The sequence below is a fragment of the Balaenoptera physalus genome (genome assembly GCF_965194825.1).
Source record: "Balaenoptera physalus genome assembly, chromosome: 3".
NCBI classification, from domain to species: Eukaryota; Metazoa; Chordata; class Mammalia; order Artiodactyla; family Balaenopteridae; genus Balaenoptera; species Balaenoptera physalus.
In genome coordinates, this window is record NC_138890.1 from 165,435,244 (window position 1) to 165,462,568 (window position 27,325).

Genomic DNA, 27,325 nt, shown 5'->3' on the forward strand with positions numbered 1-27,325 from the left:
TTTGGAGATAGGGTCTTTAAAAAGGTGACCAGGTTAAAATGAAGCTGTAAGGGTGGGTCTTAATCTAATCTGACTGGTGTCCTTATAAGGACAGGAAATCTGGACACCCAGAGAGACGCCAGGGGTGTACACACAGGGAGGATCACGTGAGGACAAGCAAGAAGGTGGCCTTCTGCAAGCCAAGGAGTGAGGCCTCAGAAGAAACCAACCTTGCCCACACCTTCATCTTGGACCTCGAGCATCCAGGACTATGAAAAAGTAAACGTCTGTTGTTTAAGCCATGCACTCCGTGGTTTTTGTTATGGCACCCCGAGATGACTAATGCAGCCTCTGCCCCCGTCTGATAACAATCTGCTCCATAATCTGGGACTGAAATGGTCCCATTATTTTTGAGGCGGAAGCTAATCTATCTCTAAGAACAGAACTTAATATTCTTTCCTTCTAGTAAATTCAAAGTTCTACAGACTCAGGAGAAGGGGTGGGGGAGGAAAAGGGTGCAACTGAATACACAGGGAAAAGAATACAGAATTCCAGAGCTGCCTTGCAACGCAGCCAAGGTGAATGAGCCTATTTACTGTCTTCTCGAATGTCTGAAAGGGCCCTCAGACAACAAACATGCTGGGTCCCCTGTCCTGAGCTTGGTCGTAAGACTTTTGGGAAAATGACGACCCCCTTGAGTAGCTGGCCACGTGGAACGACCAAGCTGTCCAAAGCATCCCAGCCACCGCTGGTCAGACCACGTTACAATGCGCCTTGAAGGCCCAAGCACCAAAGCATGTCAGAAGATTCCAGGGCAGCCCCGCTCTGTCCAGAGAGCACCAGGAAGGGGGCAGGACCCTTCTCCTAGACAGAGCTGGGTCGGGAGTGAGAGTTCAAAGGTCAACCTCTTGAACCCTCTGACTGACCCCCAGCCTCCTGCACTCTTCTCTTCCCTCCAAAATCTTTTCAGAGTGTCAGTAAAGAAAGAAAAAAGTTACACTGGGGAGGGTTTTAAAAAAACAGCATGTTTCAAAATTCACTGTGAAATGTTCGTGATTGGAAAGTGAAGCCTTCAGAAAGTATAGAGATTATATGGAGACTTCAAAGCCCATTACAACCACGGACAGCACCGTCTCCTGAATGTGTTTCTCACAGGTGACGGGTGGCCTGGATTCCGAGGCAGCCTGGCACAGGTGGAAAGCAAAACAGAAGCGCCACAAAAAGCTATTTTTAGACACACACTATGGGAGGTTACCCATTCTTTGGAAACTACGACCACTCTACATTTAGTGTCAAACTCCTAATTTGCACCTCTTTGACTGAATCTGCAGTAAAATGCAGACACTGGTGAAATATTATTTGCACTAACACTGCACGCTCCTGTGCAGAGTTCTGTGGGAGAACGTCCACCAAAATCTCATCTCACAGGAGTCACACGGAAACTTCTGATGTCATTTACATGAATGATTTTAAAGAGTACTCCTACTCAAGGGGACAGTTTTTGTTCTTCCTAGGTGGGTAAGATGAAATTAGAGAGCTCAAGGGGTTCGGTACAGTGCAAATATCACGACTGTGATCAAGAATTAAAAATACGTAAAAGCAAATGTCATTAAATAGCATGTTTACTGTGATTTTTTTTCTGATGTGATTAATTTATGATTCAGGTGACTCTTCTTCAAAAGTTCGTTCTCCATGAATGCATTTACCCTTCAACCCATTTCAGCTTTATTTTTGAACCACGCGAAACATCTAAAAATAAGTTTTAAAATTTGGTATTTCTTCCCTTCTTTAGAAAAGAAGTTCTGCATGTGGCGTCGCTGAAATTGTATGTAAAAGTTTTGTACTGATGTTCGTTCTTCTGGGACTAGGTGCCACAGCTTCCATCAGATTTGATCAGGGACGCGTGATTCTAAAGCTTTCCGGGCACGCTGCTTCAGAATCAGCCAGGATCTCTGAAGGTATTTTCCCTTCTCCTTGCCATTCGCAGCTCAACTATTAGGATCTACAGTCAAATCTTTCAAAATTCTGACTGCTGATGGGAAAGTAAGCTCTAGGCACACAAAATAATCACAAAATCATCTCACGTTTCTCAGAACAGAGAAGGGAACGTAGAAGCCAAAGCCAAACACACTTTAGTTTTTCTGGCACACACTTGCCCATGGGCGCTTAGGTGCTGTTTCATCAGGTGTCCTCAGAACCACGACCTAGTAAATACTATCAGGAAACAAGTGCCAACTGACTCTGACTGAAACATACGTGAACATCCCCTCCAGGTACAGCATGTATTCATCTTCAAAATACTTAAGAAAACCAGCTCACTGTACTACCGAACAACCTCTTACCAAACACATCATCTCCCTGTAATCTTTCACAGCTTCTGCAGGCGCTAGTTACAGTGAGTACATCTAAAAGAGAAGCCCCAGTTTGTCTAGTAAATTGCGAAGTCTGGTATGTGTACACGTCAGAAAGGAGGTAGTGAAAACCATCGAGTCCCCATCTGGTTATGTGTACACGTCAGAAAGGAGGTAGTGAAAACCATCGAGTCCCCAGAGAGGCAGGAAGCAGCCACCCTGCCCGGCCCGGGTCACCCTGAACAAGACACGTTTCAATTCTCCCTGGGATCACCTCTCCCCCGATTACATACCTTTGCCTGAACACTGTGTCATGACTGGCTGTGGGAAGACGGTGTTCGCATTCATTGTTTATGGCTTTGCTGTATATATAATTTTTTGTGATCAGCTAATTATGGATGGCGTCAATACCTGCTCATGGTTTTTTCCTGTTTTAATAAACACTTTCACGTACAGTTGGAGCATGAAAATACCTCCAACGTGAAGCACTCAAGAGAGCTACGGCCCGCTTATGAGGCTCCGTAATTACACGCTGCATGCAAAGTGCTCCTTAATCACAGGTCTCGGGCTGATCCCCGAGCCCCGGATCCACAGGGCTCAGGAGAGAGACTAAGTCTTTGTTCTTGGTGCAACTGTCTGTTCCTCGGTTTTTCTTCCCACAGGGATTTACATCAGCAGCTGTTCAAACAGACGAAAAAGTGCTCTTTTCCAAGCTAATTAAAAAAAAAAATACAGATCTTCCATTATATATATTCTTAAAGAACGTGTGGGCAGATACAGGTTCGAACGTCTATGCATTGGTGGGCCTGGGGTGGATGTGTTTTCTGATTAACGGGGACAACCTGGCACGAAGCAAATGTCTAAACACAGCAGAATCACAATATATTCAACTAAAAATTTTAACATTATTAAAGCCTTTTTAATGCGTTACGTTTTCCAAAAACATACATGTCATTTAAAAGTCATCAGCAGTCATCAGTGGTAGGAGACTTAGATTCATCCTTGGGGAGGAGGGTTTCATGACTTGGGAAAGATGATATATTTGGGTTGAACAAATTTAAACCAAGTTGTCCCCAATATCCTTGGCGAAATGCAAGAGGCCCGGGACCGGGAGCTCCATTTTTGGTTGCACAGATTTCTATCGAAGGTAGAGAAGCACCTGAGCATCTGCAGGGCTGCTGCTTTTCTGGGTGGCAGGGGGGCTGGGGAGAGAGCACAGGATGAGGCCTTTGCCCCGTGCACAGAGGCCAGGCTTCCTCTCCCAGGATGGGGCGCCCCTCTGCCGGCTGGGCTGTATGCAGCGGATGCCGTCCCAGGAACTGGGAAGGTGGTCTGGATGCGGGTGAGGAATCTTAGTAACTGCTTGTATTCCGAGCAGGGAAACCGCTTTAAAGTGCCCCTGAGCTGGGGGCCAGCCAAAACCAGATGTCGGGCACAGGCTGGGGACGCAGGTGGTGAGGCCAGGGCCTGGGATTCCTGCGGGAAGACGCACCAGTGGCCTTCTGAGTCCTACTTTTCCACTATCTGCAAACCTCTGCTAAGTCCTGTCACCTGGTCTCACTTGTACGGCACGGGACCAAGGGGCACGGGAGCTGCGGGGCGGCAGTGGTGGGCGCCACCCAGCAAGCAGGCAGAGCCACGACCTCACAGGGCCCCGCCGTGGAGAGGGAGGCTGAAGGGGCCAGGTGAGGAGAACAGCCCTGGAGGGAGGGCAACAGGGGCTCAGACGCACTGCAACTTGGGTGCCCTAATTTTACCCTCACCTAGTGGCCGTGCCAGTGGTTACCCTGAGAATCAGATGTGGAGTTTATAACCTCCAGGTCTGGGACCAGGGCACTTCATCCATTCGTTCATTCTAAGAGATTGCATGTGGTATAAATGGTATGTCCATTTGTCACAACTTTGAGCAGTGGCTCCATGGTTTTATCTATGTAAGGTGTGTACCTTTAAAGTAAAAAACACAGAACAGAACTGGACAAAGCGGATTATGATGAACCGTACTCATTTGCCTGTGAACACTACTGAGACCCCTTCCCCCCCAAGTTACAGGCCTCGGTTTTTCTTTTTTGGCTGTGCTGGGTCTCAGTTGTGGCACTCGGGATCCTTAGTTGTGTCCTGCGGACTTTTCTTAGTTGCGGCATGTGGACTCTTAGTTGTGGCACGCATGTGGGATCTAGTTCCCCGACCAGGGATCGAACCCGGGCCCCCTGTGTTGGGAGTGCGGAGTCTTACCCACTGGACCACAAGGCAAGTCCCGGTCCCCAGGCCTCGATTTAAAGCCCTCGTGCCCACCGTTCAGGGTCCCTTCTCTCCACGACGGCTGTGGGCGGAGGCTCTCTGCCCCTCATCAACCCTGCTGTTTAAAGCCTGTGTTACTTGTACTTCCTCCATCACATTTGTAAGTTCAGCACTATTACTGCACCCATCGCTCCTACTAAAACGTTTTAAAGTTCTTTCAGTGAGTTCCTATGAGGTTCCCTGTGTGTCTTTAGTGGTCCCTGGAGTTCATCATCTCATGGGGCCTTTCTCAGGTTACCCTGATGTTAGCCTTTGTGTTGAAATACTTGTTAACTGCACTCTCACCCCCCCAGACTCACTGGATACATTCATTTTTTCCTGTAGGGTTTTTTATTTGGTGAGAAGAGACAGGAGTGTCAGGCAGGGGCAAGGGAGTAAGAACCCCTGCTCCCCGTTACTTGATGACCACACCAGGGGGAGAAAGAGGGGATGTGTGCACTCATCGTGTGTGTACCTGTGCACACGAGCATGAGGGGCAACGCCTTGTGGCACATGTTGGGAAACTGGATTTTATTCCGTGACCAACAGCAAGACACTGAAAAAATTTAAGCAAGAGCACAGTTTGACCGGATCTGTGTTTTAGCTGCAAGAAGAGGGTGAGAAGTGAGGCTGGGAGACTTAGTGGGAAGGAGGCAACGGTGGCAATGGAAAGACGAGAATATGCTTGAAATATACTCTTTAGATAAAGGTAACAAAATGTGGTAGGCATGCTCAAAAATTAAAAACAACACTATCATGATCCAGCAATTCCACGTCTGGGTTTTTTTGTTTGTTTTTTTTTAAAGCCTCGGTTGGACAGGAAGGGCTATTATTATTATTTTTAATTTATTTAATGTATTTATTTATTTTTGGCTGTGTTGGGTCTTCATTGATGCACGCGGGCCCTCTGTAGTTGCGGTGAGCGGGGGCCACTCTTCGTTGCAGTGCGCGGGTTTCTCACCGCGGTGGCCTCTCTCGTTGTGGAGCACGGGCTCCAGGCACACGGGTCTCAGCAGTTGTGGCACGCGGGCTCAGCAGTTGTGGCTCACGGGCTCTAGAACACAGGCTCAGCACTTGTGGCGCATGAGCCTAGTTGCTCCACGGCATGTGGGATCTTCCCGGACCAGGGCTTCCTCCCCAGTGCACGGAAAGCAGAGACTTGAAGAGAGCAGCACTGCTCACAGCAGACCCCAGTGCCCATCGACAGGGGAATGGATAACAAACTGTCATCTATCCCTACAATGGAGTAAGAGTCAACCTTAAAATGGAAGGACATTCTGACACAGGCCACAACACGGATGAACCTGGAAGACATTATGTTAAGTGAAACAAACCAGTCACAAAAACTTGGGAGGACAGTCCAGTGACTGAATGTTTGAGAGAGTCAAATATTCAGGCAGAGAGAAGGATGGATAGGAAAACCCTGGCAGAGAGTTCTGAGAGAGACAAGGAGGCAGCCCAAGGTGGAGCCCAGAGAAAAACCTACATTTCAGGTAGTTTCTCATGAAAAATCTCTCACTTTCCTAGTTTTCATTTGGATTAAAGAAAACGTCCCATTTCGTTGATATCAATCACGCATCACTGCATTTATAAAAGATAATTCCTGGGTCTTCTCTTTTACCTGATTTTGATGGCACCCACTTTTCTGTAAGTGATGTGGTAAACCGGAAACCACAGGGGATTATTTCTGGAACGTCGTTTTCAGTAAGTGTCGTGTGCTGAGTCAAAGCCCCAGGGTGTAAGAGGCCCAAGTGGTTAGCAAGCAACAAATTTTATTTCTCATGTTTTTGTTCCTCTGTTTTTCTAATGAAGAATTCAGAGCGAAAAACATCATGTTTTTAACGTCTTCAAAGTGAAATGCAAGTACTGACCTATACACTATCCCAGAGAGAAAAACTTTATAAACAACTTTAAGAGAGATTAAGGCTAAGGTTCCTAAGTGGGTATTTTCTCCTAAATATATCAACAAACCAGCAAAAACACCACCTGGCCACCTCATTAGGGGTCAGCATAAGGAAAAGGGGGAGGTTTGGAAATTGGCCTTCATTCAGAAAGGCCTCATGAGAAATATAACCTGAGAACGTCCGAGCTGGGGAGGGCCTCAGGGACCACCCACTTCCACCCACCTCAGGCCCCGGGTTGCAACGTCACCAAAGACAGAGATGGAATCAGAATGCGGGTCCTCCTGACACAAAGCACAGACCTTGCGAGTTCAACACATCACCTCTTCTAAATGTTCCACCATGAATGTCACTCTCACCCCCGAAATGTCTCCTCTTAAAGCTGAATTTTAGCAAAAAACAGTTCAGTGGTGGCTAAAAGCGCAACTCCAACTGGGCCAGGCCAGGCAGCGGAAGACCTCAAGCGACAAGTGGCACCATGACAGTCACATGGGCAGTCTTTCAGATGCAATAATCTGGGTGTGAGGAGAGAGGAAGGACCTCCTTAAGACTGATGACAGATTACTGCTTTACCCTTAAAAAAAGCAAATACAGTCCAAAGGCTGCCACGACGCGCTTCAGGCATGCGTCCTGCAGGAAGCTCGGGATGCGACTCTGTCCGGTTACTGACCGAGACAATCCTACTTTTACTGAGTATCTTCCACCCGCTCACCACCAACCCTGGGCACTGTTGCCCATCCAGGGCCCCTGCACTGCTCCAGGGATGCTCGCTGGGTTATCCCCGAACCATGGAGCTAAGCTCTCAAACACTATCACATATGGTAGTTCTGGCTGTGAAGAAAGAGGACAGCTGACCCACTCAGTCTAGGGTAGCGCCAAAAAGGGGATGTGGTGCATGGGCCTCGTTGGGAATATAAACATTTCTGATATTCCTGTTTACTTTCTGGGACCAAGACTAAGTAAATACACAGAGAACAGTGGCAGCTTTCCACGTTGAGAGAGTAGGACAGAAAAATCCCTTGGATTTTCTAAGGGACTAAAGATAATTCCGTGACCCTGTATCAGCAGTCAATCAATGATCACACGCGGGGGTTTGGGGGCCAGTGCTTCTCAATCCGGCGGCTCGGCGGACTCGCTGGGCCCCAGACCAGGAGAAGCTTCGCAGCGGGAGGTGCTGTGAACCACACACACGCGCTGGAGGGGCACAGGGACTTGCTGGGGCCCCGTTCTGCTGGCTCTGGCTGATGCCCGGCTGCCACCTGTGACTGACAGGCTGTGAGCGGGGACAAGGGCGGCCAGGGCAAGATGAGGGCGAGATGCCAGACGCCAAGGCTGCCCGTCGACAGACACCGCTCCGCGGCACCCCTCCTGTCCGGACCTTTCCCCCGGATCACGTCCACACTGGAGTCCAGCCTCAGACCCAAAAGTATCTTCTTGAAGAACAAACTGTACAATTATACTTCTTGTTCATTTAAATCGGTGATGTTCTATCCTCCCCCGACATCACCCACGGAAACACAGCATGATCCAAGGAGTCCGGGGCTCATAAATCCTAAGTCCTCGTGTGGCCCAGCAGACTTCCCACTCCAGCCACGCCCCAGAGCGCCGGCGACCCGGGCGGCACTCACAGTGTGTAACGGGCCCTTCGGGGCCGACCTGAGTATTGATCCTCACAGCCACACTGCAATTCTTAAATATCACACACGACCAAATACACAGACATTTAACCTCAACAGGCATGTTTTTCACACTGGAAACTTAAGGTGTTTGGATTGGGGAGTTGCGAACAAATTGAGGCACTAAGGCTGGGAAAACTGGGGGACTAGAGATTAGCGAATGTGCTTGTTCCCCCACCTGGAAGGTCAGAGCGGAAAGAATCACAGACATTTAAGGAACCAGAGGTCAACAGCGAGTGACCAGGGACGAGACATCACGACACCCCCCCAGCGCTCCGGAGCTCTGAAGCGTGTGAAGGGCAAGACGGCCCCGCGTGCGACTCTGCGAAGGAGGCCCAGAGGGTGCGGGGCACCCACTTCTGTGGGAGGAGGGGCCGCACTGGAGCCCTCGCTGCAGTGGCCCTGCGGCCCAGCCCGGCTCTCAGAACGGAAAGGACTCAGAGTGCGCCGCCGCGCCAGCAGACGCCGGCCCAGCGCACGGCGGTACGCGAACAGCCCGCGGTCCCCTGCGCACGAGAGCCAGGAGGGGAGCTGTGCCCGAGCAGAGGCCCTGGGGACCGCCTGCTCCCCAGGGGGGTGGCGGCCTCCTTCCCGCAGTCCCTGGGGCTCGTTCTGGACCCTCACCCCTTGCTGCCCCGACTACCCGATGGAGACTCTTCTCCTAGACGGAGCCGCTGGTCACTGCCCGATTCCCTGGACTTGACCGTGCACAGGAGGCTCTGGCACAGGCTTGTCCAAGGGCCCAAGGAGGATCTTCCCTCCCCCATCTGCCACCCAAGTCTCAACACTGCCGGGGACAGACCACCTCAAGAGCTTCCCTGCACCACAGGAAAAACAAAAATTCGGAACAGAAGGAAAACAATGCCTAAGGCTCCGAGCCCCAATCTATGAACTGACTGTTAGTTCACAACAGGTTTTACTCAACGAAGAGACACCTTCTCAGTACGTAGAGGGTTTGTGAGGAGCAGGAGTGACGCCTCAGGTGCCGGAAAGTCACAGAATGTCAGAGGGAAAAGGCTCAGGGGACAGAATGGTAGTTAGGCCAAAAGCCAAGCACAAACCCAACCTCTGTAGGAAGTCTGCAGGACAAAGGCAAGTGTGATAACTACACGGTTCTTTCTGCTTGGCTAGCCTGCAATTGCGAACACCAGGAAGTAGAGAACACACCACAGGAAAGGCACATGTGAAAAGAAATCTTTCAGAACAAACGTTACTTGCAGCTTAAGTTCACAGGGGCTCCTCTGCATATAATAGACGAACTTGAAGAAAACGTACTTCATTTTCAACTCAGACTCAAGGACTTAAATACATTGTGCAACTCTGGAAACACCCAGGCCAACGGGTGGCCCAGCACACGCCGCCATCTGAACTCAGAACTCGGTACCACAGCAGGGCAGGTCCAACCAAGGCTGCCGGCACTCAGGGGCGGCTCCCCCGGAAATGCAAGCAGATGCCTCAGCTTCGGGGCAGAACCGGGAAATTCCCTGCCTTTCTCTTTGGATCCCTGGAGACACCGTAGCCTAATTCTTCCAGCTGCTTACTGAGGTGACGATACAGTCACATTCAGGCCCCGAGGGATCCGGAACATGGTTGGGCCTGTAATTCCCGAGGGGGCTAGTCACCGGCTGTTTCCTGTGCAGCTTCACGTAGCTCACCGCCAGGACTGACCCCTCAGCAGCCAGAGGATGGTCCCCAGGACGCGTCAGGATGAATGTAAAGAGGGCACAGCTGACCAACGGAGGGAGCAACTGGAATGTCCCAAAATTAACAGAAAAGAACTGGAATATGCAGAATATAGTGGAGTTCTCTCAGGAAGGGTAAACCAACCGCAGACCCCCAGATCTGGAAGAATCGGCCATCTGCCAGCATGGCAGAAAAACAAAGACTGACCTAATGCGGGTCGAAGCATATAAACTCTACCCGCTCTGCATTTTTCTAGAAGCTACAGCTCAGTGTTTCTGAAAAGGTCTTACAGCCTCAAATTAGCTCCTCAGTGAGATGAGAGATTAAACCAGCACGGTCCAACAGACACAGTGCAAGCTGCGTATGTAATTGAAAATTTTCTAGTAGCCATCATTTAAGTAGTAAAAGGAAACAGGTGACATTAATTTTAATCATACATTTTATTTAACCCACCCTATAAAGTATGTTATCATACCACTTTGCAATGACTATAAAATAATTTACACATTCTTTTTTCATGGCAAGTCTTGCAATCCAGTGTGTATTTTGCACCTGCAGACGAGCTCAATCCAGACAGGTCCCGTTTCAAGCCACATCAGTCCCACAGGGACCACGTTGGACATTCAGGATAAACATACTCTCGTACTCTCGCAGGGAGCTCATTACTGACCCATCCAGACACACGTGGAAAAGCGGCCTTGCTACAGTTGCCTGCCTCTAAAGGAGTCCCCAGTGCCAAATGCCGTTTTGTTCCAATATCCTGTTATTTCAGTTGAAAAGCATTTTTTTCAAAAGCCACCTCTCTTGTCACAGCTGCAGACCCCTGACACTGAGCCCTGCCTGACTCGGCCAGCCTCCCCACCGGGGGTCCAGCTGCGTTCCTTCTCCAGGCAGGGAACCTGGGGCGTTTGGGATGCCCTGAGACACTTTACCAAGCTATAAAGACAAACTCTCAGGACCTGCATGCTTGACTGTCTAGCACTGAACACTAACAAAATAAAGAATCCACAATGTGAAAACCTGATTACGAAGATGCTGAGTCTGGCCCCACCTCCCCTACCTGTTTTCAACATCACCTGGAAGAGAACAGTGCCTTCTCTGTCTTCTCCATTTATGAATGACACTGGCCCCCAAAACAACAGCCCCCTTGTCCTTCGCCAACCCGCTATCTTATTACGCGGCCTTGGGAAACGAGGCGATGCTTCATCATTTCTGAGTGACAGGTGAAATCCTTATTCCATCTCAGCTCCAGATGGATCAAGAAGTCCCGGAGACACAGGGATAACGGACTGGGGCACGAGTGACCAGGAGGCATCGTACCTATTATGAGGCTGCAGGAAGCGGGGACAGAGCACCGGTGTCGTTTCCAGCAGGACCATCATCGCCACGCACGCCCGCGAACGCCTACCTTTGTGGTTGAAGAAGCCCTCCATCTCCATGCTACTTCTGGAATGGGCGATGCACAGGGAGCCGCAGGGCACCAGGCCTTCCGCCGCGGGGGACCGGTCCGTGGTCCGCACCAGACACCAGTCAGGCTTGTCGTGGGGCCGCTCCAAGACTTCCACCGTCTGGCCACGGCGGATGGTCAGCTCGGTGCTGTTACAGGCCGTGAAGTCGTGGATCACCACCGTCAGCTCACAGCCGCCGGACAGCTGGGGAGGGAGGGGACAGGTCAGCGAGCCCAGGCCACCGGCCCTCAGCAGGCAAGGCTGGCGCCTGGGCCGGGAGCTCAGCTCCCATTCCACAGCTGGCTCAGAGCACTGGGCACAAGCCTAATGAGGGCTCTCCCGTGTCCCTGTCCCTTAATTTACGTCCCTTGCAAAACACTCGAATATCTACTTTTTCACATTCTAGCGTACAATAATGATTTTCTGTGTCTTACACTGTCAGAATCTGATGGTTTTCCATGAGAGTGTCCAACTACTTTTGTGCCTGAGACATATATCCCTTCTCAAAGAGTGCCACAAACCTTTGAACAACATGGGGGGCTAGGGGTGCCGACCCCCTGCACAGTCAGAAATCTGCGTCTAACTTTCGACTCCCCCCAGACATAACGACTGGTAGCCTACCGTCCACCAGAAGCCTTACCGATGACGTGAACCGTGGACTAACGCGTATTTTGTATGTCATATGCTTTACGCACTGTATTCTGACACTAAAGTATGCTGGAAAAAAATGTTATTAAGAAAATCATGAGGAAGGGAAAATACATTTTCAGCACATATATGTACTTACTGAAAAACAACGCACGTATGAGTGGACCAGGGCACTGCGTCTGTTTAAAGGTCAACTGCACTCATTTTTAAACTTAGGGCAAACTAGTAGGAACTCTGCTTGTAGGCCTTTTGGGGGATTGTTGTGAAATACGGTGATAAAATCAGATGGAGGCCAGCTCCGGCCTGGCGAGAGCGGTGTGGCCGGGGCACTGCGGGCTCCTCAGCGCCTGTGCCCCCCGGATTGGGAGAAGCAGCCGCAGAGCAGGGAGCCCGGCATCCGGAAACACGGGCGGAGCACGCCCTTCTCTCTCCGAAAGCCTTCGAGAGCCCTCGCCAGCCCCCAGGACACTCCCTAGCGCGACCCTCCCGACCCTCTGCCACCCACCCCAGCTCCTCCCGGGCTCCCTCCCCGCCCCAAGCCTCAACACGCCCCTCCACACGCTGCATGGGCACCGGCTGACCCCTCATGTGCCACGTGGCTTCTGGCCTGAAGGGCCTTGCCCTCCTTCCCTCCTCTCTCCTCTCCTCTCCGCTCACTCCCATCTTCTGTCCGAACTCTTCTAAGTCTCGGCCCTTTGAAGCACACCCAGGAACTCTGTGAAGAGCATCAACGCCATGATCCTGCTTGGAAAACAGGTGCGGGGCCTTCTCACGACCGCTTGCCATCCATCTTCCCTTAGACTGTACACTCGCTGGGGACAGCTCACAGGGATGCTCACTATCGCCCCTCCCACAGGAGGATCTTGTGACCAGCTCCCCGTCTTAGGCCCACCCCCTCTGGCCCTCCAATCCGGGCAGCCCCAGGCTCAGGCTGCACACCGTACCCTCTGTGCTGGGCACTTCCAAGCAGGCACCCGGGCCTGCTGCTTCCCCAGCCCTTCAAAGCAGTGAGTCTGGGACGTGACTCATTACTCGCCCTCACATCTGTTTCTCTTCCAGCGTTGCCTTTTGGGTAACGGTATCACAGTCAACCGCACTCCTTTGCACCCCCGAAACGCGGTCAAACGGACTCTAGAATGTGTTTCTGACTCCTCCCTTCCTCAGCACGCCCACACCAATCACTTCATTTGGATTTCTGCACTGGTCTCCTGAGTGCCCTGCCCGATCCAGGCTTTCCTTCCAAACCACCTGAACACCGCTGCCAGAGTTACCTTCTTAAAATGTTCACACATGCCATCCTCCTATGCAAGAACCTTAGACACACATTGCTTAGTGTAAGACGCAAAGCTCCCGTAACCGGGTCCTAGCCCGCCTCCCCGGGCAGGCTCGGCTGCTTCTCCCGTGCTTCACGGCCCAGAGGGGCCATGCCCTCCTTCTGAGGTGGGTCCTGCACGCCGTGTGTCCATGATCCCTTCTGCTTGGAGCCCACACCTCCCCAGTTGGTCTCGTCTCAGCCCCCGTCAAATCCCTCTGAGAAGCTGCTCCTGTACTGTCCTTACCACTCTGTCCTTAAACAAATTATGTCTCAAGTCTGACACCAGCCAGGCTTTGGGTTGTGTGTGTGTGTGTCTGTCCTCGGCACCAGAAAGCAGGTTTGTGTCATTCTTCTGCGACCTTCCCATGCCCAGTGTGTGAGCCCCCAAGTGCCAAGGGCCGGCGCACAGCTTGTAAGAGGAAGCTAGGAGCAGGCTTCTCCTAAAGCTGCCTCGGGCGGTGCTTTGTACCCAGCAAGTGGTCACACATTTGCTGAAGTGAAAAAGGTAAGATAGGTTTGCTGTAAAAATGAGCTGCTTGAAAACCAAAACAAAACATGGGCTCTTCCTCTGTGACTTCGGGAGTGAACTCTGCCTGTGTGTTTCCTGTCCCCCCTTTGGGCATCAGCACGGAGACCACAGAAGAAGAGAAGACGGTCGCTGGGCTGAGCTGCGATGTGCAGGAGGAAGGGGCGGCCGGGCCCGCTGCCGGGAAACATCCTGTTCCAGAGAGGCCGCCCAGCCCCACCCCCGGCAGAGAACTGACTCCTACCCGGGCTCGCAGCCCTGCAGTGTCCTCGGCTGCCTGCCGGCCCTCTGTCACGCTCCATGCTCTCCACTGCCCTCCTGGTCTTTCCAGAGAAAGTTCAGATATTTAGAATAAGAAACACATGTCCACTTGACAACCACAGAAAGCAAAACAAAACAAAACTCTTCCAAAATGAAGCATAAATATCGACAAAAGGAATTGTCTTTGCTGGGCTACAAAGGACATTTTCCCCAAGTGACTAACCCCCTTCTAAATGTTACTATGCTGAATCTCACATATCTCACATATTTCTCTGTGAACAGTCGAAGATGCTAATGTTAAAAGGTTAACAGCAGAGGCCCAGCCCGGAGAAGAATCTTCCTCGTAAAACCCCACGTTATGGAAGTGGTTAATCCCTGTAACGAAAAGGAGGAATGTTTCCCATCCTGGGGAAAGCGTGACCCGTGAACAAGCCCCGTGGGGAGCCCAGCCTGCCGAGGCCCCTCAGGCCTGCACCCCCTACGGAGCCTTCCCGCGGCCGAGCCGCCCGTCTGCTGGGCCCGCTTGCGCACGTGGTCCCCGCGTGTCACCACCCCCGGCCCTGGGAAGCTCCGCTTCAGACGTGCTGCCTCATCACCAGCCTCTGCTGGTCTCCTTCTCCCGCTGTAGGAACTTTTCAGACTGCTCAAAGCCACGCGGTGTGTTCTGTGGGTGGGGGAAGGGTGGGAAGGGAGAAAGCGGCTGCCAAGAGGAATGAAGCTAGACTTGCTTTCTGGCAGTGAGTTTTCAGCCCCTCACAGAGTAATCAGAACTATTGGAAACATCTGTGCACTTGACAGAGCCTGAGAAATGAAAATCAAGCCTGTTCTGACAAAGAATCGCATACTGAGTCAAAATTCTTTTCCAAAGCCTTTAGAGAGTTAGTAACAAAATCTAGTACCAGAAGAATGTCTTCAAACAGTGCTAGAATTATCATTAAAAAAACCATATCTTCTTGGCTCTACCCCTAAGAATAAACTGACTTTTCCCATGAGAATCTCCTGCACAAATCTATAAGGGGAGGATTAAATGGGCGTTTTCTAGTCCAGAGAGGAGACAACCCATGGATTTTTGCCTCAATGTTCGCATTTGAATATTTTAAACTTATTCCAAAGCTTGTCTTTAAAACCAGGCTTGTTAATTAAAAAGACTTTTTTATTTTGTATAAAAGACTTAAAATAACTATTTTGGAGTATCAATGCAAGTCATTACAGCCTTTTACGTAGAATTAAACTCCTAATTAGAAAAAGTTTGGGTTATCCTATCTATTATCTACAGTGACACTTCTACGCCTAGTGACACAATTTCATCACTATGTTGAAAGTGTTACCATTCCATTTATCTAGTTTAAAAATTCACTTTTCCTTTCCAACCATATTTTGTGAAAGTTTTCACATTATCTTTTTCACATCTATATATTTTATGGACTTGTATCATGGGCTCCCTACCACAAGCATTTGGTTTAGGATTGCAATTTATGAAAATCTCAATTTCCATGACTCACATTAACCCTTGTGACATTCTCATCAGAAGATATTTTTTTCCCAATCTTTCTGCTTTTCACCTTAAAAAAATTAAATGTGGTGACTAAAAAGCATGACAGTAAAATGGCCTTAATTGGAGCACGGACCATGGATACTATAATGAAGTGCCTCCTCCAAGACCAGCCATGTCCCTCCGAAAGGGCTGCCGGGGGAACTCCCGTGATGTCGAAGCACAGACAATTAGCAGAACCAAACCAGGGCCCCTTTGCCTGAGTTCCCTCAATGACTGCAAATGAACAGGCTGCTGTGTTTCACCCAAAAGAATGAAATACTCACCTGGTCGCAGGCACGTGAACCTTCAAAAACCGTCACACAGGACAGAAATTTACTTTTTACATTTTCTGGAGAAACCATGGTATATTGTTTTGCTTTGCCTGAACCCAGTTAAAGACAGTAACTGAAGCAGGGCCGTGGCTGGGCGCTTCTCACCCACCGCTCGGGCTCTGGCATCCCCTCCCTGGAGCTCTGTAATGAGGCATGTCTACTTTACAAGAACGTACAGTTCTTGAGAGACAACAGCAAACACCTGATTTGAATGACTGGCTCGCAAGTTGAGTTCTGGGGCGGGCTCCGCCAGAGGAACAGGGGCTCTTTACGACTGACACGCGGATGGTGTAGTCCTCTCTGTAAATGAATCTGCTTCGAGAAGCTAAGATCAATTGCAGGTGGGTGTCTGGCCAACTTTCCGAGAGCGCTTCAAAAGGAGAGGGGGAAGCATTCTACTAAAAGCCACCTTCCCCTATGGAACAGAGTGTACCAACCCACAGTCACATCCTACAGCCCAGCACGGTGCAGGCACTAGAAACCTCACAAAAGGGCCTTGCGGTTTTGTGCAGGCTTCACACAGAGCAGACCAAAGAGTGGTTCCTCGGTTAAAGGGGACTAGAAAGTAGAGCTCTGTTAATTACCAGCTCCGTGGTTACAAGAGAAAGGCCGCCACCGGCAGCCAGAACAATTCCCCAAGGAAACGCGTTACCCCAGCTTCTCCCTGGGCAACTTTGCGGAGGCTGGAGGCTTGGGCTTCTCAGCGGCCGTCCTAACCACGGGACCATCAGGCCCCTTGCTCACCCCAAACCCAAGGCCAAGTTCACAGGAGAAGCCGTCACAAAATCTACTGCTGGGTTTCCAAGAGGACCACTGTGAATCTCTCACAGATTGGGGTGCAAAAAGAAATCTGTCAGAACTGAAAAATGGTTAAGATGGCAAAAATGTTGTTTCTCACCACCCTTCCCCCAAGAAAAAGAAAAAAAGAAAAGAAAAGAAAATCTGTGAGAAAAAACTTTTTCAAAAGCAGCAGCTTACCCTACCCAACATTTTTACCCAGAAAAAAAATACTGAGTATAATATTCAGGGAGGTTAATCCTTTACTCTTTGCTAATGTGATCACACGCTGGTTTTGACACATGAAAATATCCCTTGGAAGCCTTCCTTGACTGTGATACACATGAGGTGCAACGGAAAGTTAGACATCAAGAAGCTAAATTTAAAAGATATATTTGAAAAGGCAAACTTTAAGTGTAAAAAGCCAGGCAGGCAGATCAGAGAGAGGTCAGCGCCGAGGTACCAGGCCTCCAGGCTCAGCAGAAGCTGGCCTGGACCAATGCCACACTTGCCCTCACTCTGAACATTTTAGAACGAGAGGCGCCGAGGGCTGAGCCGCGGGGCATGAATAAAACGCTGCGTTGGCTGAAAAGCGGAAAAATGAACGAGGCTCGGGAAGCAGTCGGCTGGACCCCACCTGTACTACTTTCAATCACAGGTCCTGGAAAGCAAGACCCCTCTTGGGACAACTGAGCCCAAAGGAGCCTGTTTGCTGTGTTTCCTGAGTAAGCAGACCTTATCCATAAAAGTCCACTTGAAAGGCCTCTTTTTTTTTCCCCTGAAAATCTAAGGTATGACAGCCAGGTGACCGGCCGACTGGGTCCCTCACCCAAAGGAAGAACCACCAGAATAAACCACCAGCCTCGAGTCTGAATCAAAGATGGGCCGTCATTGTCAACAGTGACTTTGACCAGGACTGTAAAATTTACATGGAAAAGCACTTCTCGATGCACCGCTATTTTTAGAAACACTTTTGTTACAGTTATACCTGAAGTTGTAGTTTTGAAAAATCTGCCTTTTCTTAGAACTGAGGCTCTCTGCTCTAGCGTGGGGGATTTTGTGTTTCTGATTGAGTAACTAAAGTCAGCAAAGACTGCATTCATTCTGTGGCTTTATGAGAGCACTTAAGAAACTTGTTAAAAACTACAAAAAGCCACAGTCACTTAGAAAGACAGAGGGAACCAATGCCAGCGGCCAGCCTCGCCAGGCTGCTGGCGGGGAGGGCTCTCTCTGCTTGTGCCCGTGGAGCAGCACCTGTCCTGGGCTGCACAGGCGTTGATGCCCTTGCACCTGCGAAGGCACGAACCAACCTCGTGCAGAGCACGGACTCATCCTACGGCTGATGCGGCACGATCACAGGGGAGTGGCTGGGAAAACGTTTCCAGCGAGAGTCTCCCGCTTCTTCAGAGGCTGCCCATTCAACACGCGATCAGTATTCTGCTGTTGAGCCCCCAGGACGTGCAAGTTCAGGAACTGAGTCTGAGCAACTTACCCTTAGCACAGCTTCTAGCTCCTAATGAACACAATTAGCTTCTAAATGCACTGCAGTCAAGAGCGCTAAGAGGCCGATGTACGGCGGTCGGCAACAGCCAGTAACGAGTGAGGGAGAAGGCAATTTCTGAAATGAAGACACAGTGACAGTCGACATCTAGGCAGTGCTCAGGGCGTGTAAGACACTGTTCCAAACGCACATTTTTAATGCTCACAGCCCTAGAGTGGGGAGTCGTACTGTCCCCTGTTACAGATGAGGAAACTGAGGCACGGAGAGGTTGCTGAGAAGCAGAGCTCAGAGGCCTGGCTGGGGAGCACCTCCTTGCTCTTAACCATCTGCTGTTGGACGCTAAACACTTTGCTTACTCGACCCTGTTACCCTCTGGGCAGAGTCGGGACCCGTAACTGACGTCCTGGGATTAAAACCATGTGCTGTCCCCAGAAAGGCTTCTGAACGAAGCGACTCAACTTCACGCCCACGCGGGCCAACCTACACGAGGCTCCGGGACACCCTGGCAAGGGCAGCAGGCTGGGCAGCTCCTGGAGCCAAGGCTCCCTCCTGCTTCTGGCAGCTGCAGGCAGAGGGGAGTGTGAGCTTAGGCGGGTGGCACACAGGGCCAGGTATGTGAGGAACGGGGCTGAATGCAAGCGTGAGGCACTTCCTAAGTAGGCTGAATGCAGGCTTCCTTTCTCCAAAACTTGAATCCAGCCTCATTTTAAAACGTATTGGCATTAATTACTTTATATACTACCTCAGCGCTGCAATTTATGTAAATCCGTTCAAGTTCCTACGGTGCAGACTGCCACTTCACAGAGGTTTATTGACTTTTTAAACTACATAAATTTCATATCCCCAACAAGTGCTATGTATACTTCATGAAAAGTAGCTGAAACCATTTATTTTTTTTAAATGTGTGAATTCATATACTCACATCACAAGCTTAGGGGCAATTCGTGCCAAGTATCAGTCTCAACTGAATTTCTCGTTCATTACAAATAAGCACGGCACGGCTTCAGATCTAAAGAAGGCGCACACCTGGCCCCCTGCTGGCTTGGGCCGCTTTTCCACAGCCTGCCCTGTCTGGCCTTGGTTATTTTTTTCATCCTGACCTCAAGATGGTTTGTTCTATAGTAGTAGCCTATATTTGATTCGCATATTTTCTATTTTCCTTATAAATTTTTGTTATATGAAGCAAACCACAGACTAATAATGCATACAGAAGGAAAAAATATTAAAAATGCTTCTTTAATACGCCAAAATATTTAGCTCCTCCTCAGCTCTAGTGTGAAATAACAGGGTCTAGACCCCGCCAGGTAATTAGATCCACATTCCGTTTCTGGCTTCCGCTCTCTATTCTGGGTGGCCCTGCGAGGGTCACCTGGCCTCCCTCGTCCCCGCAGTGACCTGGAGGTGTCCCCTCCCAACATCAGGGAGACAAGCTCAGGACAAATGAGACAAGAATCTGGCAAGCATTTGATTTCTTTGGAACCCAAATTATATTTTCGTGAGATCACTTTATCAGCACAAGCACCATTAATATGGGCAAGAATCAGTGCTACACTTACATCTGGAACAAAGAGATGGCAGATTTTAAAACCGACCTTTTCGAAGAAGGAAAGGTGCTCGGGGGGCCTGTGGTCTGTATCTGCTAACAGTGTCCCTGGAGAGAGGGTGTCTCCAGGCCCCTCCTTAACCGACTCTTCTAAAACCCTGTGCCTCATCTGAGAGTTACTACAGCCCTGGGCAGACAACTTTTCCTCAAGAGTTCTCCAAGAGGCCAAGCCGAAAACATCCCCCCACCCAGTTTCTGAAATGGAACCAAACTCCATGATAACAACTAACTCATAACAGACATCATAAATTAAGTCAAACAGGCAGAATATGGTTAAGTAATTTCCCTTGCCAGATCTATCTGCCCATGTCATCAGAGGCTATTTAAACTTGAAATATGTAGGGTGGAAAGAACCTTGGGACATATGAAAAGTTACTGCCATCAGAGATAACAGGGTTTTCTGGTTAAGCCTAGTTCAGAGGAACAGTGCATTTTACAAACTGACTCCATAAAGGATGCAGTTTCTTCAATGTATTCTCCTGAATCATCTACTGACCCTGAAATGTTCTACCAGAGAAGCACAGAAAAGGAGATGGCTACAAGAAAACCTCCCCAAAGCAGAGAACAGACATGTGTAGGCATACGTGTGGTTGCAAACGTGGGCCTTCTTTTGTACAAGGCCTCATGGGTATGGCCCCTCCAAACTCCACATTCTGACTTATCCATATTAAGTCTCACACGCTGCTTATTTTCCTCCCAAATACAGAACACAAGAACGGAAGAAGACAACCCGTTGCAGTTCTACGGTCTTAGGAAGACATTTCATCCTTTTTGTGTACTTCCTATTAAGGACCTATGGCCTCAATGAGGGGTATTAAATACATGCCACATCCACTTAAGAAAACAGTTTTGGCATGTCACTACGCGAGGTGGTTAAGAGTCATGAGAACATCAGGTAGGCTGAGAGCGGCTGAGTGAGAGGCTGCTATCACAGCTTCACCCGGGAGCACAGGCAAGGCGGCACCTGCAGAAGGGGCCCTGGGGGGATTTCTGAGCTATGGAATGAAGTTCGGTGGTAAGGTATGAGATGAGGTAAACAGAAACTGGTGAGTTACCTTCACAGATAAAATATTTAAGAGGCAGTTCTTTAATAATTCTAATATCCCAGTAGATCCCCAGTGTAAAATGATTAATTTCCTCAAACCTATACTGTTGTTAGTGATGTATCCCTTCTCTCTCACTGGGTACACAATGTGTCGTCTTAAAAGCAACAGTTCCTAGGATAATGCCTTATTTTTCTACAGGAGTTGTACAGACTCAAATCCAAGTTCACATAAGCCTATTTTGCTATAATAGATTCGAAGTAGAACTAGTTGCCTCTTCCTAACTCCAGGGCAGAGCCTTCTCTCTGGGGCAAACCTCCTGTGAATCCCGGTCGGCGCCCCGCAGCTGCCAGCCCCCAGTGTCAGGGGACAGGGTGCCCGGGGGCACTAGCACACGGTTCTCTGTGGGCCAGAGGCACAACCTGGCACCAGGCAGCTCCATCTCAGAGCCGGGGGCTGGAGAGCCAGGAGCCCCTTCCCAGATGCACGGGGCGTTTCCAGACTCCCACCACCACCCACTTATACATAAACCACCCAAGAAGCAAAGTCACCCTTTCTTCTTGGGCCAACCACCAGAAAAATCTTAACACCCCTTCCAAAAGACAGAACTTTTTACATTTATTTTTCTCTGGCAATTTCATTCAAATAACCTGTTTTTTAAATAAACTTTTAAACTCAGGTAAACCCAGACCAGATCCATGGGAGGACGTTGGGTAAGACTGTGAGTTTGGGGCTTGGTGGACCTCCAGCTGGGGCGGCAATGCTCAGCCTCGGCGAGGCTGTGAATTGGTCCCCTCGGCGGGAGCCACGATTACTGTGGACTTTTCCTTCAGGTGGAAGTCTTGTGTAACTATTAAGATAACCCAGTCACCTCAATTACTACTTTTTTAAAAGAAAATAATTGGGATTACTCTAATGAAATGTTTCCAAGTTCAAACTTTATTTTCTTCACTGAATGACTATGGGGGGGGGTGCCTCGGGGAGAGAGGCTATTAGGGACCAGATGACTGAACATGTCATTTATCTTATTCCTCATTATTACTACTGGCGAGAAATACTTGCTGAACGTAATACACTGAGCTCCGAACAAAATCAAACGAGACACTGTTTTTGTTCTCCAGTCCTGTTATTCTAAGCATTGTAAGTTCTAGGACTTATTATTTAGTGAAGTCAAAAAGGAGGTTGAGAAAGAGCTAATTACTCAAATTAGAAGGATTCTGAAAATGAAATCAGTGTAGGAAACCAGTATTTTTAAACCTACTTACTTCTGTCCTGGAAACAACATTCAACACCGTGAATTCTGCAAAAGCAAGTGAGAAAAGACCGAAGCCTGGGACCCAGACTTGCCGCCTGAAGCAAACCCTGACACTGGGCCCCCTCCTGTGACAGCGGCCGTCTCCAGTGACAGGAGGTCAGGACAGCGAGTGGCTGCGGAGACACCGTGCAAAGGCAGACCTCTCCATCCCCTCGGGACTAAGGCCTCTCGCGGGGAAGTCCAGCCGTGCCAGGCACTGAGAAACCCAGGAATTCTGGACCAACGGCAACTTCAATGAAACCCCTACTTGCTGTCCAAAACTTGCTTTAAGAGCTTGGTCTAGCCTTCCAGAAAAAGAACAGAAGAGGGGCTCATCTCAGTAGGAACTGCAGACTGCGGATATCAATGCCTCCACCGGCTTGTACAGGGGACTCTGGTCACCTGTGCATCACGTAAGCCCAGGGTTCCAACTTCTCCCATCAGTTTATCTCGTAGGTTTGTGGATTCTATCAAGACAGAACCACAGGACGCTCTAGGCCGCTGCTGCAGAAGGTAAACCACAGACTTCTCTGCTGCCAATCAGACCCTCCCTGCTGGCGGTTAGTGCACGGGCGCCGCAGGGCCCACCCGCAGATGCCGCCGCCCCGGCTTCGATCAGAGCACCCCGCTTTCACACACCAGGGCTCTGTGTAAGATTTCATTTAAAATAATAGGGTCTTCTGCTTAATATAAAATAAAAAAGCTTAAACACACTGCCTTAGAACACGCGCATAGAAAACCATGTAACGGCACTGGGAAGGGCGAGTGATTTTTTCCTGAATCTTCGCGGTTCAGGTCTGCTAGCCCTGACACTGCAGATCTTTGCTCCTGGTACCATGTCCGGGCACCTCTTCTAAGCCATGGCAGCTGTCTGAAATGCTGATGACAAACTGCCATCTATCGACCGACCGGAGACCGGCCGCGTGCACCGGCCCAAAGAGCGGGCCAGCTCAGGCTCACCTTATCGCTGTCCAGCGTGTTCTGAGACGTCCGGGACGCGATTGAAATCGTATCAGGCTGGCTGCTGCCATCTCCTTGGCTGTCCACATCCTCTCCATCCCTGGAGACACAGAGAAAGCCCTGACATGGCTGGATTTGCTTTTCAAGAATGGTAAAGATGGGCTATCAGCCATTGGAGGAAGAACAGATTTGTTTAAAGAGGTGCAAATCGGTCTCTGGGATTACGGCTGCCACCACGGTATTAATGACGACAGATGACTCTTCACCGAGAACAGGCTTTTTGCTGGGCCCTGGGCTGAGAGTCTAACATCGACCACTGCACTGAGTTCTCACAGTAATAAAATCCAGTTGACAGGGTCACCGCCATTTTAGAAATGAGAAGCAAAAACGTCTAGATGCTACCTAACTTGTCCAAGGTCACAGGCACGACTTACACATGAGCACAGATTAACACTTGGGGTGGAAAAGGAAAAGAATTAGGGGTTTGTATATAGACTTTCATTTACTTTAAGCTGAAGGAGGCTGTTGTCTTGACAAAGGAATTTCATTACTAAGAATGATGTTATATATAAATTGTATTCTTTAAAAAATTACTCCTCAATATTTCTCAAAAATATTTGAGAAAAATGATTTTCGAAAAATAGTAAGTTAACATTGCCTTGTTCCTTTCCTTCAATAAAAGCAAACTTACAAAAAAAATCCCCAGGCACTGACCTCCTCCCCTTCTGTCTCGTTGCCGGAGCTGTTTTGGGGATGTGAATGGGCTCCTTCAGGGCGCCTTTCAGGTGAATGGTCCTTTCCTGGATCACCTCCCGGATGTGCTTGATCCAGTCCTGCTTGTTTTCTATACTGGAGGCCTTGACAAAGTGTTAGAATCAATCAGGATACAGAAGGGGCCTTTTCCAGAACCTGCACTAACCACACTCAGGTCCCCGCATTCCTGGAATTGCCCATTTAAAAAATAACTTTTCAGCAGAAAAGCAACCAGCTCCTGTGTTTAATTTCCCACCAAATAAATGACTCTAATTTTGAATATCTTGTCATCAAGACCGTTTTTATTCTATAGCGTTCATGTTATTCCACATCTCTGAATATTCTAGTAATCAATCATTCTCCAGCCCTAAGACCTGTTAAGCAGCTCTGGGTAAATATGAAAACACAGCCACCCCCAAACCCAAGTGTCTTGAGGCCCTTTAGGCAGACAAGTGGCCAGTGGCCCGTGGAGCATCGGCAGGAGCCTGAACCAGTGCCCCAGAGCTTGCCACCTCGCCCCCTTGGACTCACGATCAACAGGTGCAGCTGCACCGTTTCCCCACCTGCGTCCGCTCCCCATCCCCACTTGCACGCTATGCAGTCGGGACCTCCCTAATCCTCCTGTTATAACTGAGGACCTGTAGTGTGGACACACTGGAAATGTGCCTCAGGCCACACTGCCAGCAGGTGAAGAAGCCGGGATTCCTGGCAGGTGGACACCCCAGCCCACCCCCCCAACCTCTGCCTGTATCCACCTCCGGTTAGACCACTGGGACAAACCAGGGTAGCCTACTGCCAGTTACATATGGTGGATTTCCCTCAACTCCACCGCAACACTGGAGAAAGGTTCTCTGGAAATGACACATCGTAGATACTCAACAAGCATCGGTTGAATGAACACATATGGCATCACTTTTTCCAGATTTTTTTCTTTCACTATGCCTCAAAGGAGGTGGGTTTTTTTTTTTCCTTTTTACATGTTCTGGGCCTTAGTAACAGTTTTTAATTTCCTTACGGAAAACATCAACCTCCTATGATATAAGCATAATTCCCTGTGAATGATTAAAACAATCGTCAGTGGGATTATGGATGAGATCACGCAGGGAGGGGAACCCAGCATTTTCTCATGGTGGACCTTGTTTTTGAAAATACAAAGTCAAAGCCCATGCTGGGAAAGGAAATTAAAATTGAGAACTCTCTTTCTAAATAAAACGTTTTCACTGGAGGATGTGTCTTCAAAGTTAATGAGAGGTAGTAACAGAGAAATAAGTGAAGGATAAAAGGGGCCTCCTGCTCCTCTCCCCAGATCTGATGCCTGGAGATCAGTAAAACCGATTTCTCCTGGGGTAGGAGGCAGGGTGACTAGGGAACAGGGGAGGCTGTGCATGAACTAAGCGTCTCAGGGTGGAAAACTGTGAACAACACAGAACTATTGGAATTTAAATGCCTGATACAAATGTTTGGGACGTTAAACAAAGGGAAGGACAAACAAAGAAAGGACATTTGGCAAAGTTTGGAGATCTGTACCATGTTCAGAAATAAAGAAAATTCTCATAATTTAAGTAGAGCAAACTGACCATTACATTTATGGAGAGCAATTCTCCTAACCTTAAAGAAATTAAACAAGGAAAAAAGGCACCAATTTTTCAGAAAAAGTAAAAGAAAGGTATCCCAGCTAGAGTACTAAGCAAAGGCCCCACTTGGCTAAGAGAAGGGAATAATTTGTTTCATACTCTCAGTAGTCTCAATCTGTTCAAGAAAGGATTTAGAAATAAAATTCTCCTTTCCAGACTATAAAAGTAAAAAAAGGTCACAATTTTGTTCTACAAGTACCAGGCCATCACCATCACTGTCATTACCACCATTACTGTCACCACCTCTACCACCACCACTGTCTACACCATCTACACCATTGCCATCTCTACCACTGTCTATACCCTCACCACCATCTACACCATAACCACCATCGCCACTGCTAAAATATCCACCACCTCCACCCTCACCATCTCCACCCTCACCATCTCCACCACCATCTACACCCTCACCATCTCTACCACTGTCTATACCCTCACCACCATCTACACCATAACCACCATCGCCACTGCTAAAATATCCACCACCTCCACCCTCACCATCTCCACCCTCACCATCTCCACCACCATCTACACCCTCACCATCTCTACACCCTCACCATCTCTACCACCATCTACACCCTCACCATCGCTACCACCTTCTATACCCTTCACCATCTCTACCACCAGCTACACCCTCACCATCTCTACCACCATCTACACCCTCACCATCTCTACCACCATCTATACCCTCACCATCTCTACCACCATCTATACCCTCACCATCTCTACCATCATCTATACCCTCACCACCATCTACACCATAACCACCATCACCACTGCTAAAATATCCACCACCTACACCTACACCCTCACCACCTCTACCACCATCTACATCCTCACCATCTCTACCACCATCTATACCCTCACCACCATCTACACCATAACCACCATCACCACTGTTAAAATATCCACCACCTCCACCTCCACCCTCACCATCTCTACCACCATCTACACCATAACCACCATCACCACTGTTAAAATATCCACCACCTCCACCTCCACCCTCACCATCTCTACCACCATCTACACCCTCACCATCATCTACACCATAACCACCATCGCCACTGCTAAAATCACCATCACCACCACCTCCACCACCATCTACACCCTCACCATCTCTACCACCATCTACACCATAACCACCATCGCCACTGCTAAAATATCCACCACCTCCACCTCCACCCTCACCATCTCTACCACCATCTACACCCTCACCATCATCTACACCATAACCACCATCGCCACTGCTAAAATCACCATCACCACCACCTCCACCACCATCTACACCCTCACCGTCTCTACCACCATCTACACCATAACCACCATCGCCACTGCTAAAATATCCACCACCTCCACCTCCACCACCATCTACGCCATCAACACCACCACCACCACCACTAAGCAGTCTCTAAAATTAATAAGGACATCATTTCCTTTAGCCTCTCATTAGAAGTCAGAAAAATATTACCCCAAATTCCCTAGAAAACTTTCATTTGGTAAACCCTGCAAGGAAATCTGATTCTTCAATTGCATCATGAGTATTTTATTATGTCCTAAATGAAAGTAGTCCATATCTGGCTAAAACATCTGGCACTATTTCTCAGATGTACCCTTTGGCATGTGTCACTGCAGCTAATCTGGATAAATACTCATAGGTTGGAAGTTTCAAGGTCTTGAGTATACTTCAAAACTTTATCCCTTAGAAAAGTTCAGCTATCTAATATCGAGCTATCAGTGCAATTTATATTTTATAGGGCTTTACGCCAGTACTGACGAGAATACACTGGGTTGGTAGTCATATATTCATCGCAAAACAATCCATCATTTCC

The 27,325-nt window shown here is 49.0% G+C and overlaps 1 protein-coding gene across 6 annotated transcripts in view; it reads right to left on the reverse strand.

The window, feature by feature from the left end:
* TRIO (trio Rho guanine nucleotide exchange factor) overlaps positions 1 to 27,325 on the reverse strand; it is a 373,890-nt gene that overhangs the window by 67,334 nt on the left and 279,231 nt on the right. For all 6 annotated transcript variants that reach the window (XM_082458354.1, XM_082458353.1, XM_082458351.1 and 3 more), the window contains 3 exons: positions 23,824 to 23,966; positions 23,110 to 23,209; positions 11,276 to 11,519 (listed from right to left, as the gene is read on the reverse strand). In XM_082458354.1, the coding sequence (XP_082314480.1) occupies positions 11,276 to 11,519; positions 23,110 to 23,209; positions 23,824 to 23,966 (487 nt within the window). The remainder of the gene's footprint in view (positions 1 to 11,275; positions 11,520 to 23,109; positions 23,210 to 23,823; positions 23,967 to 27,325) is intronic.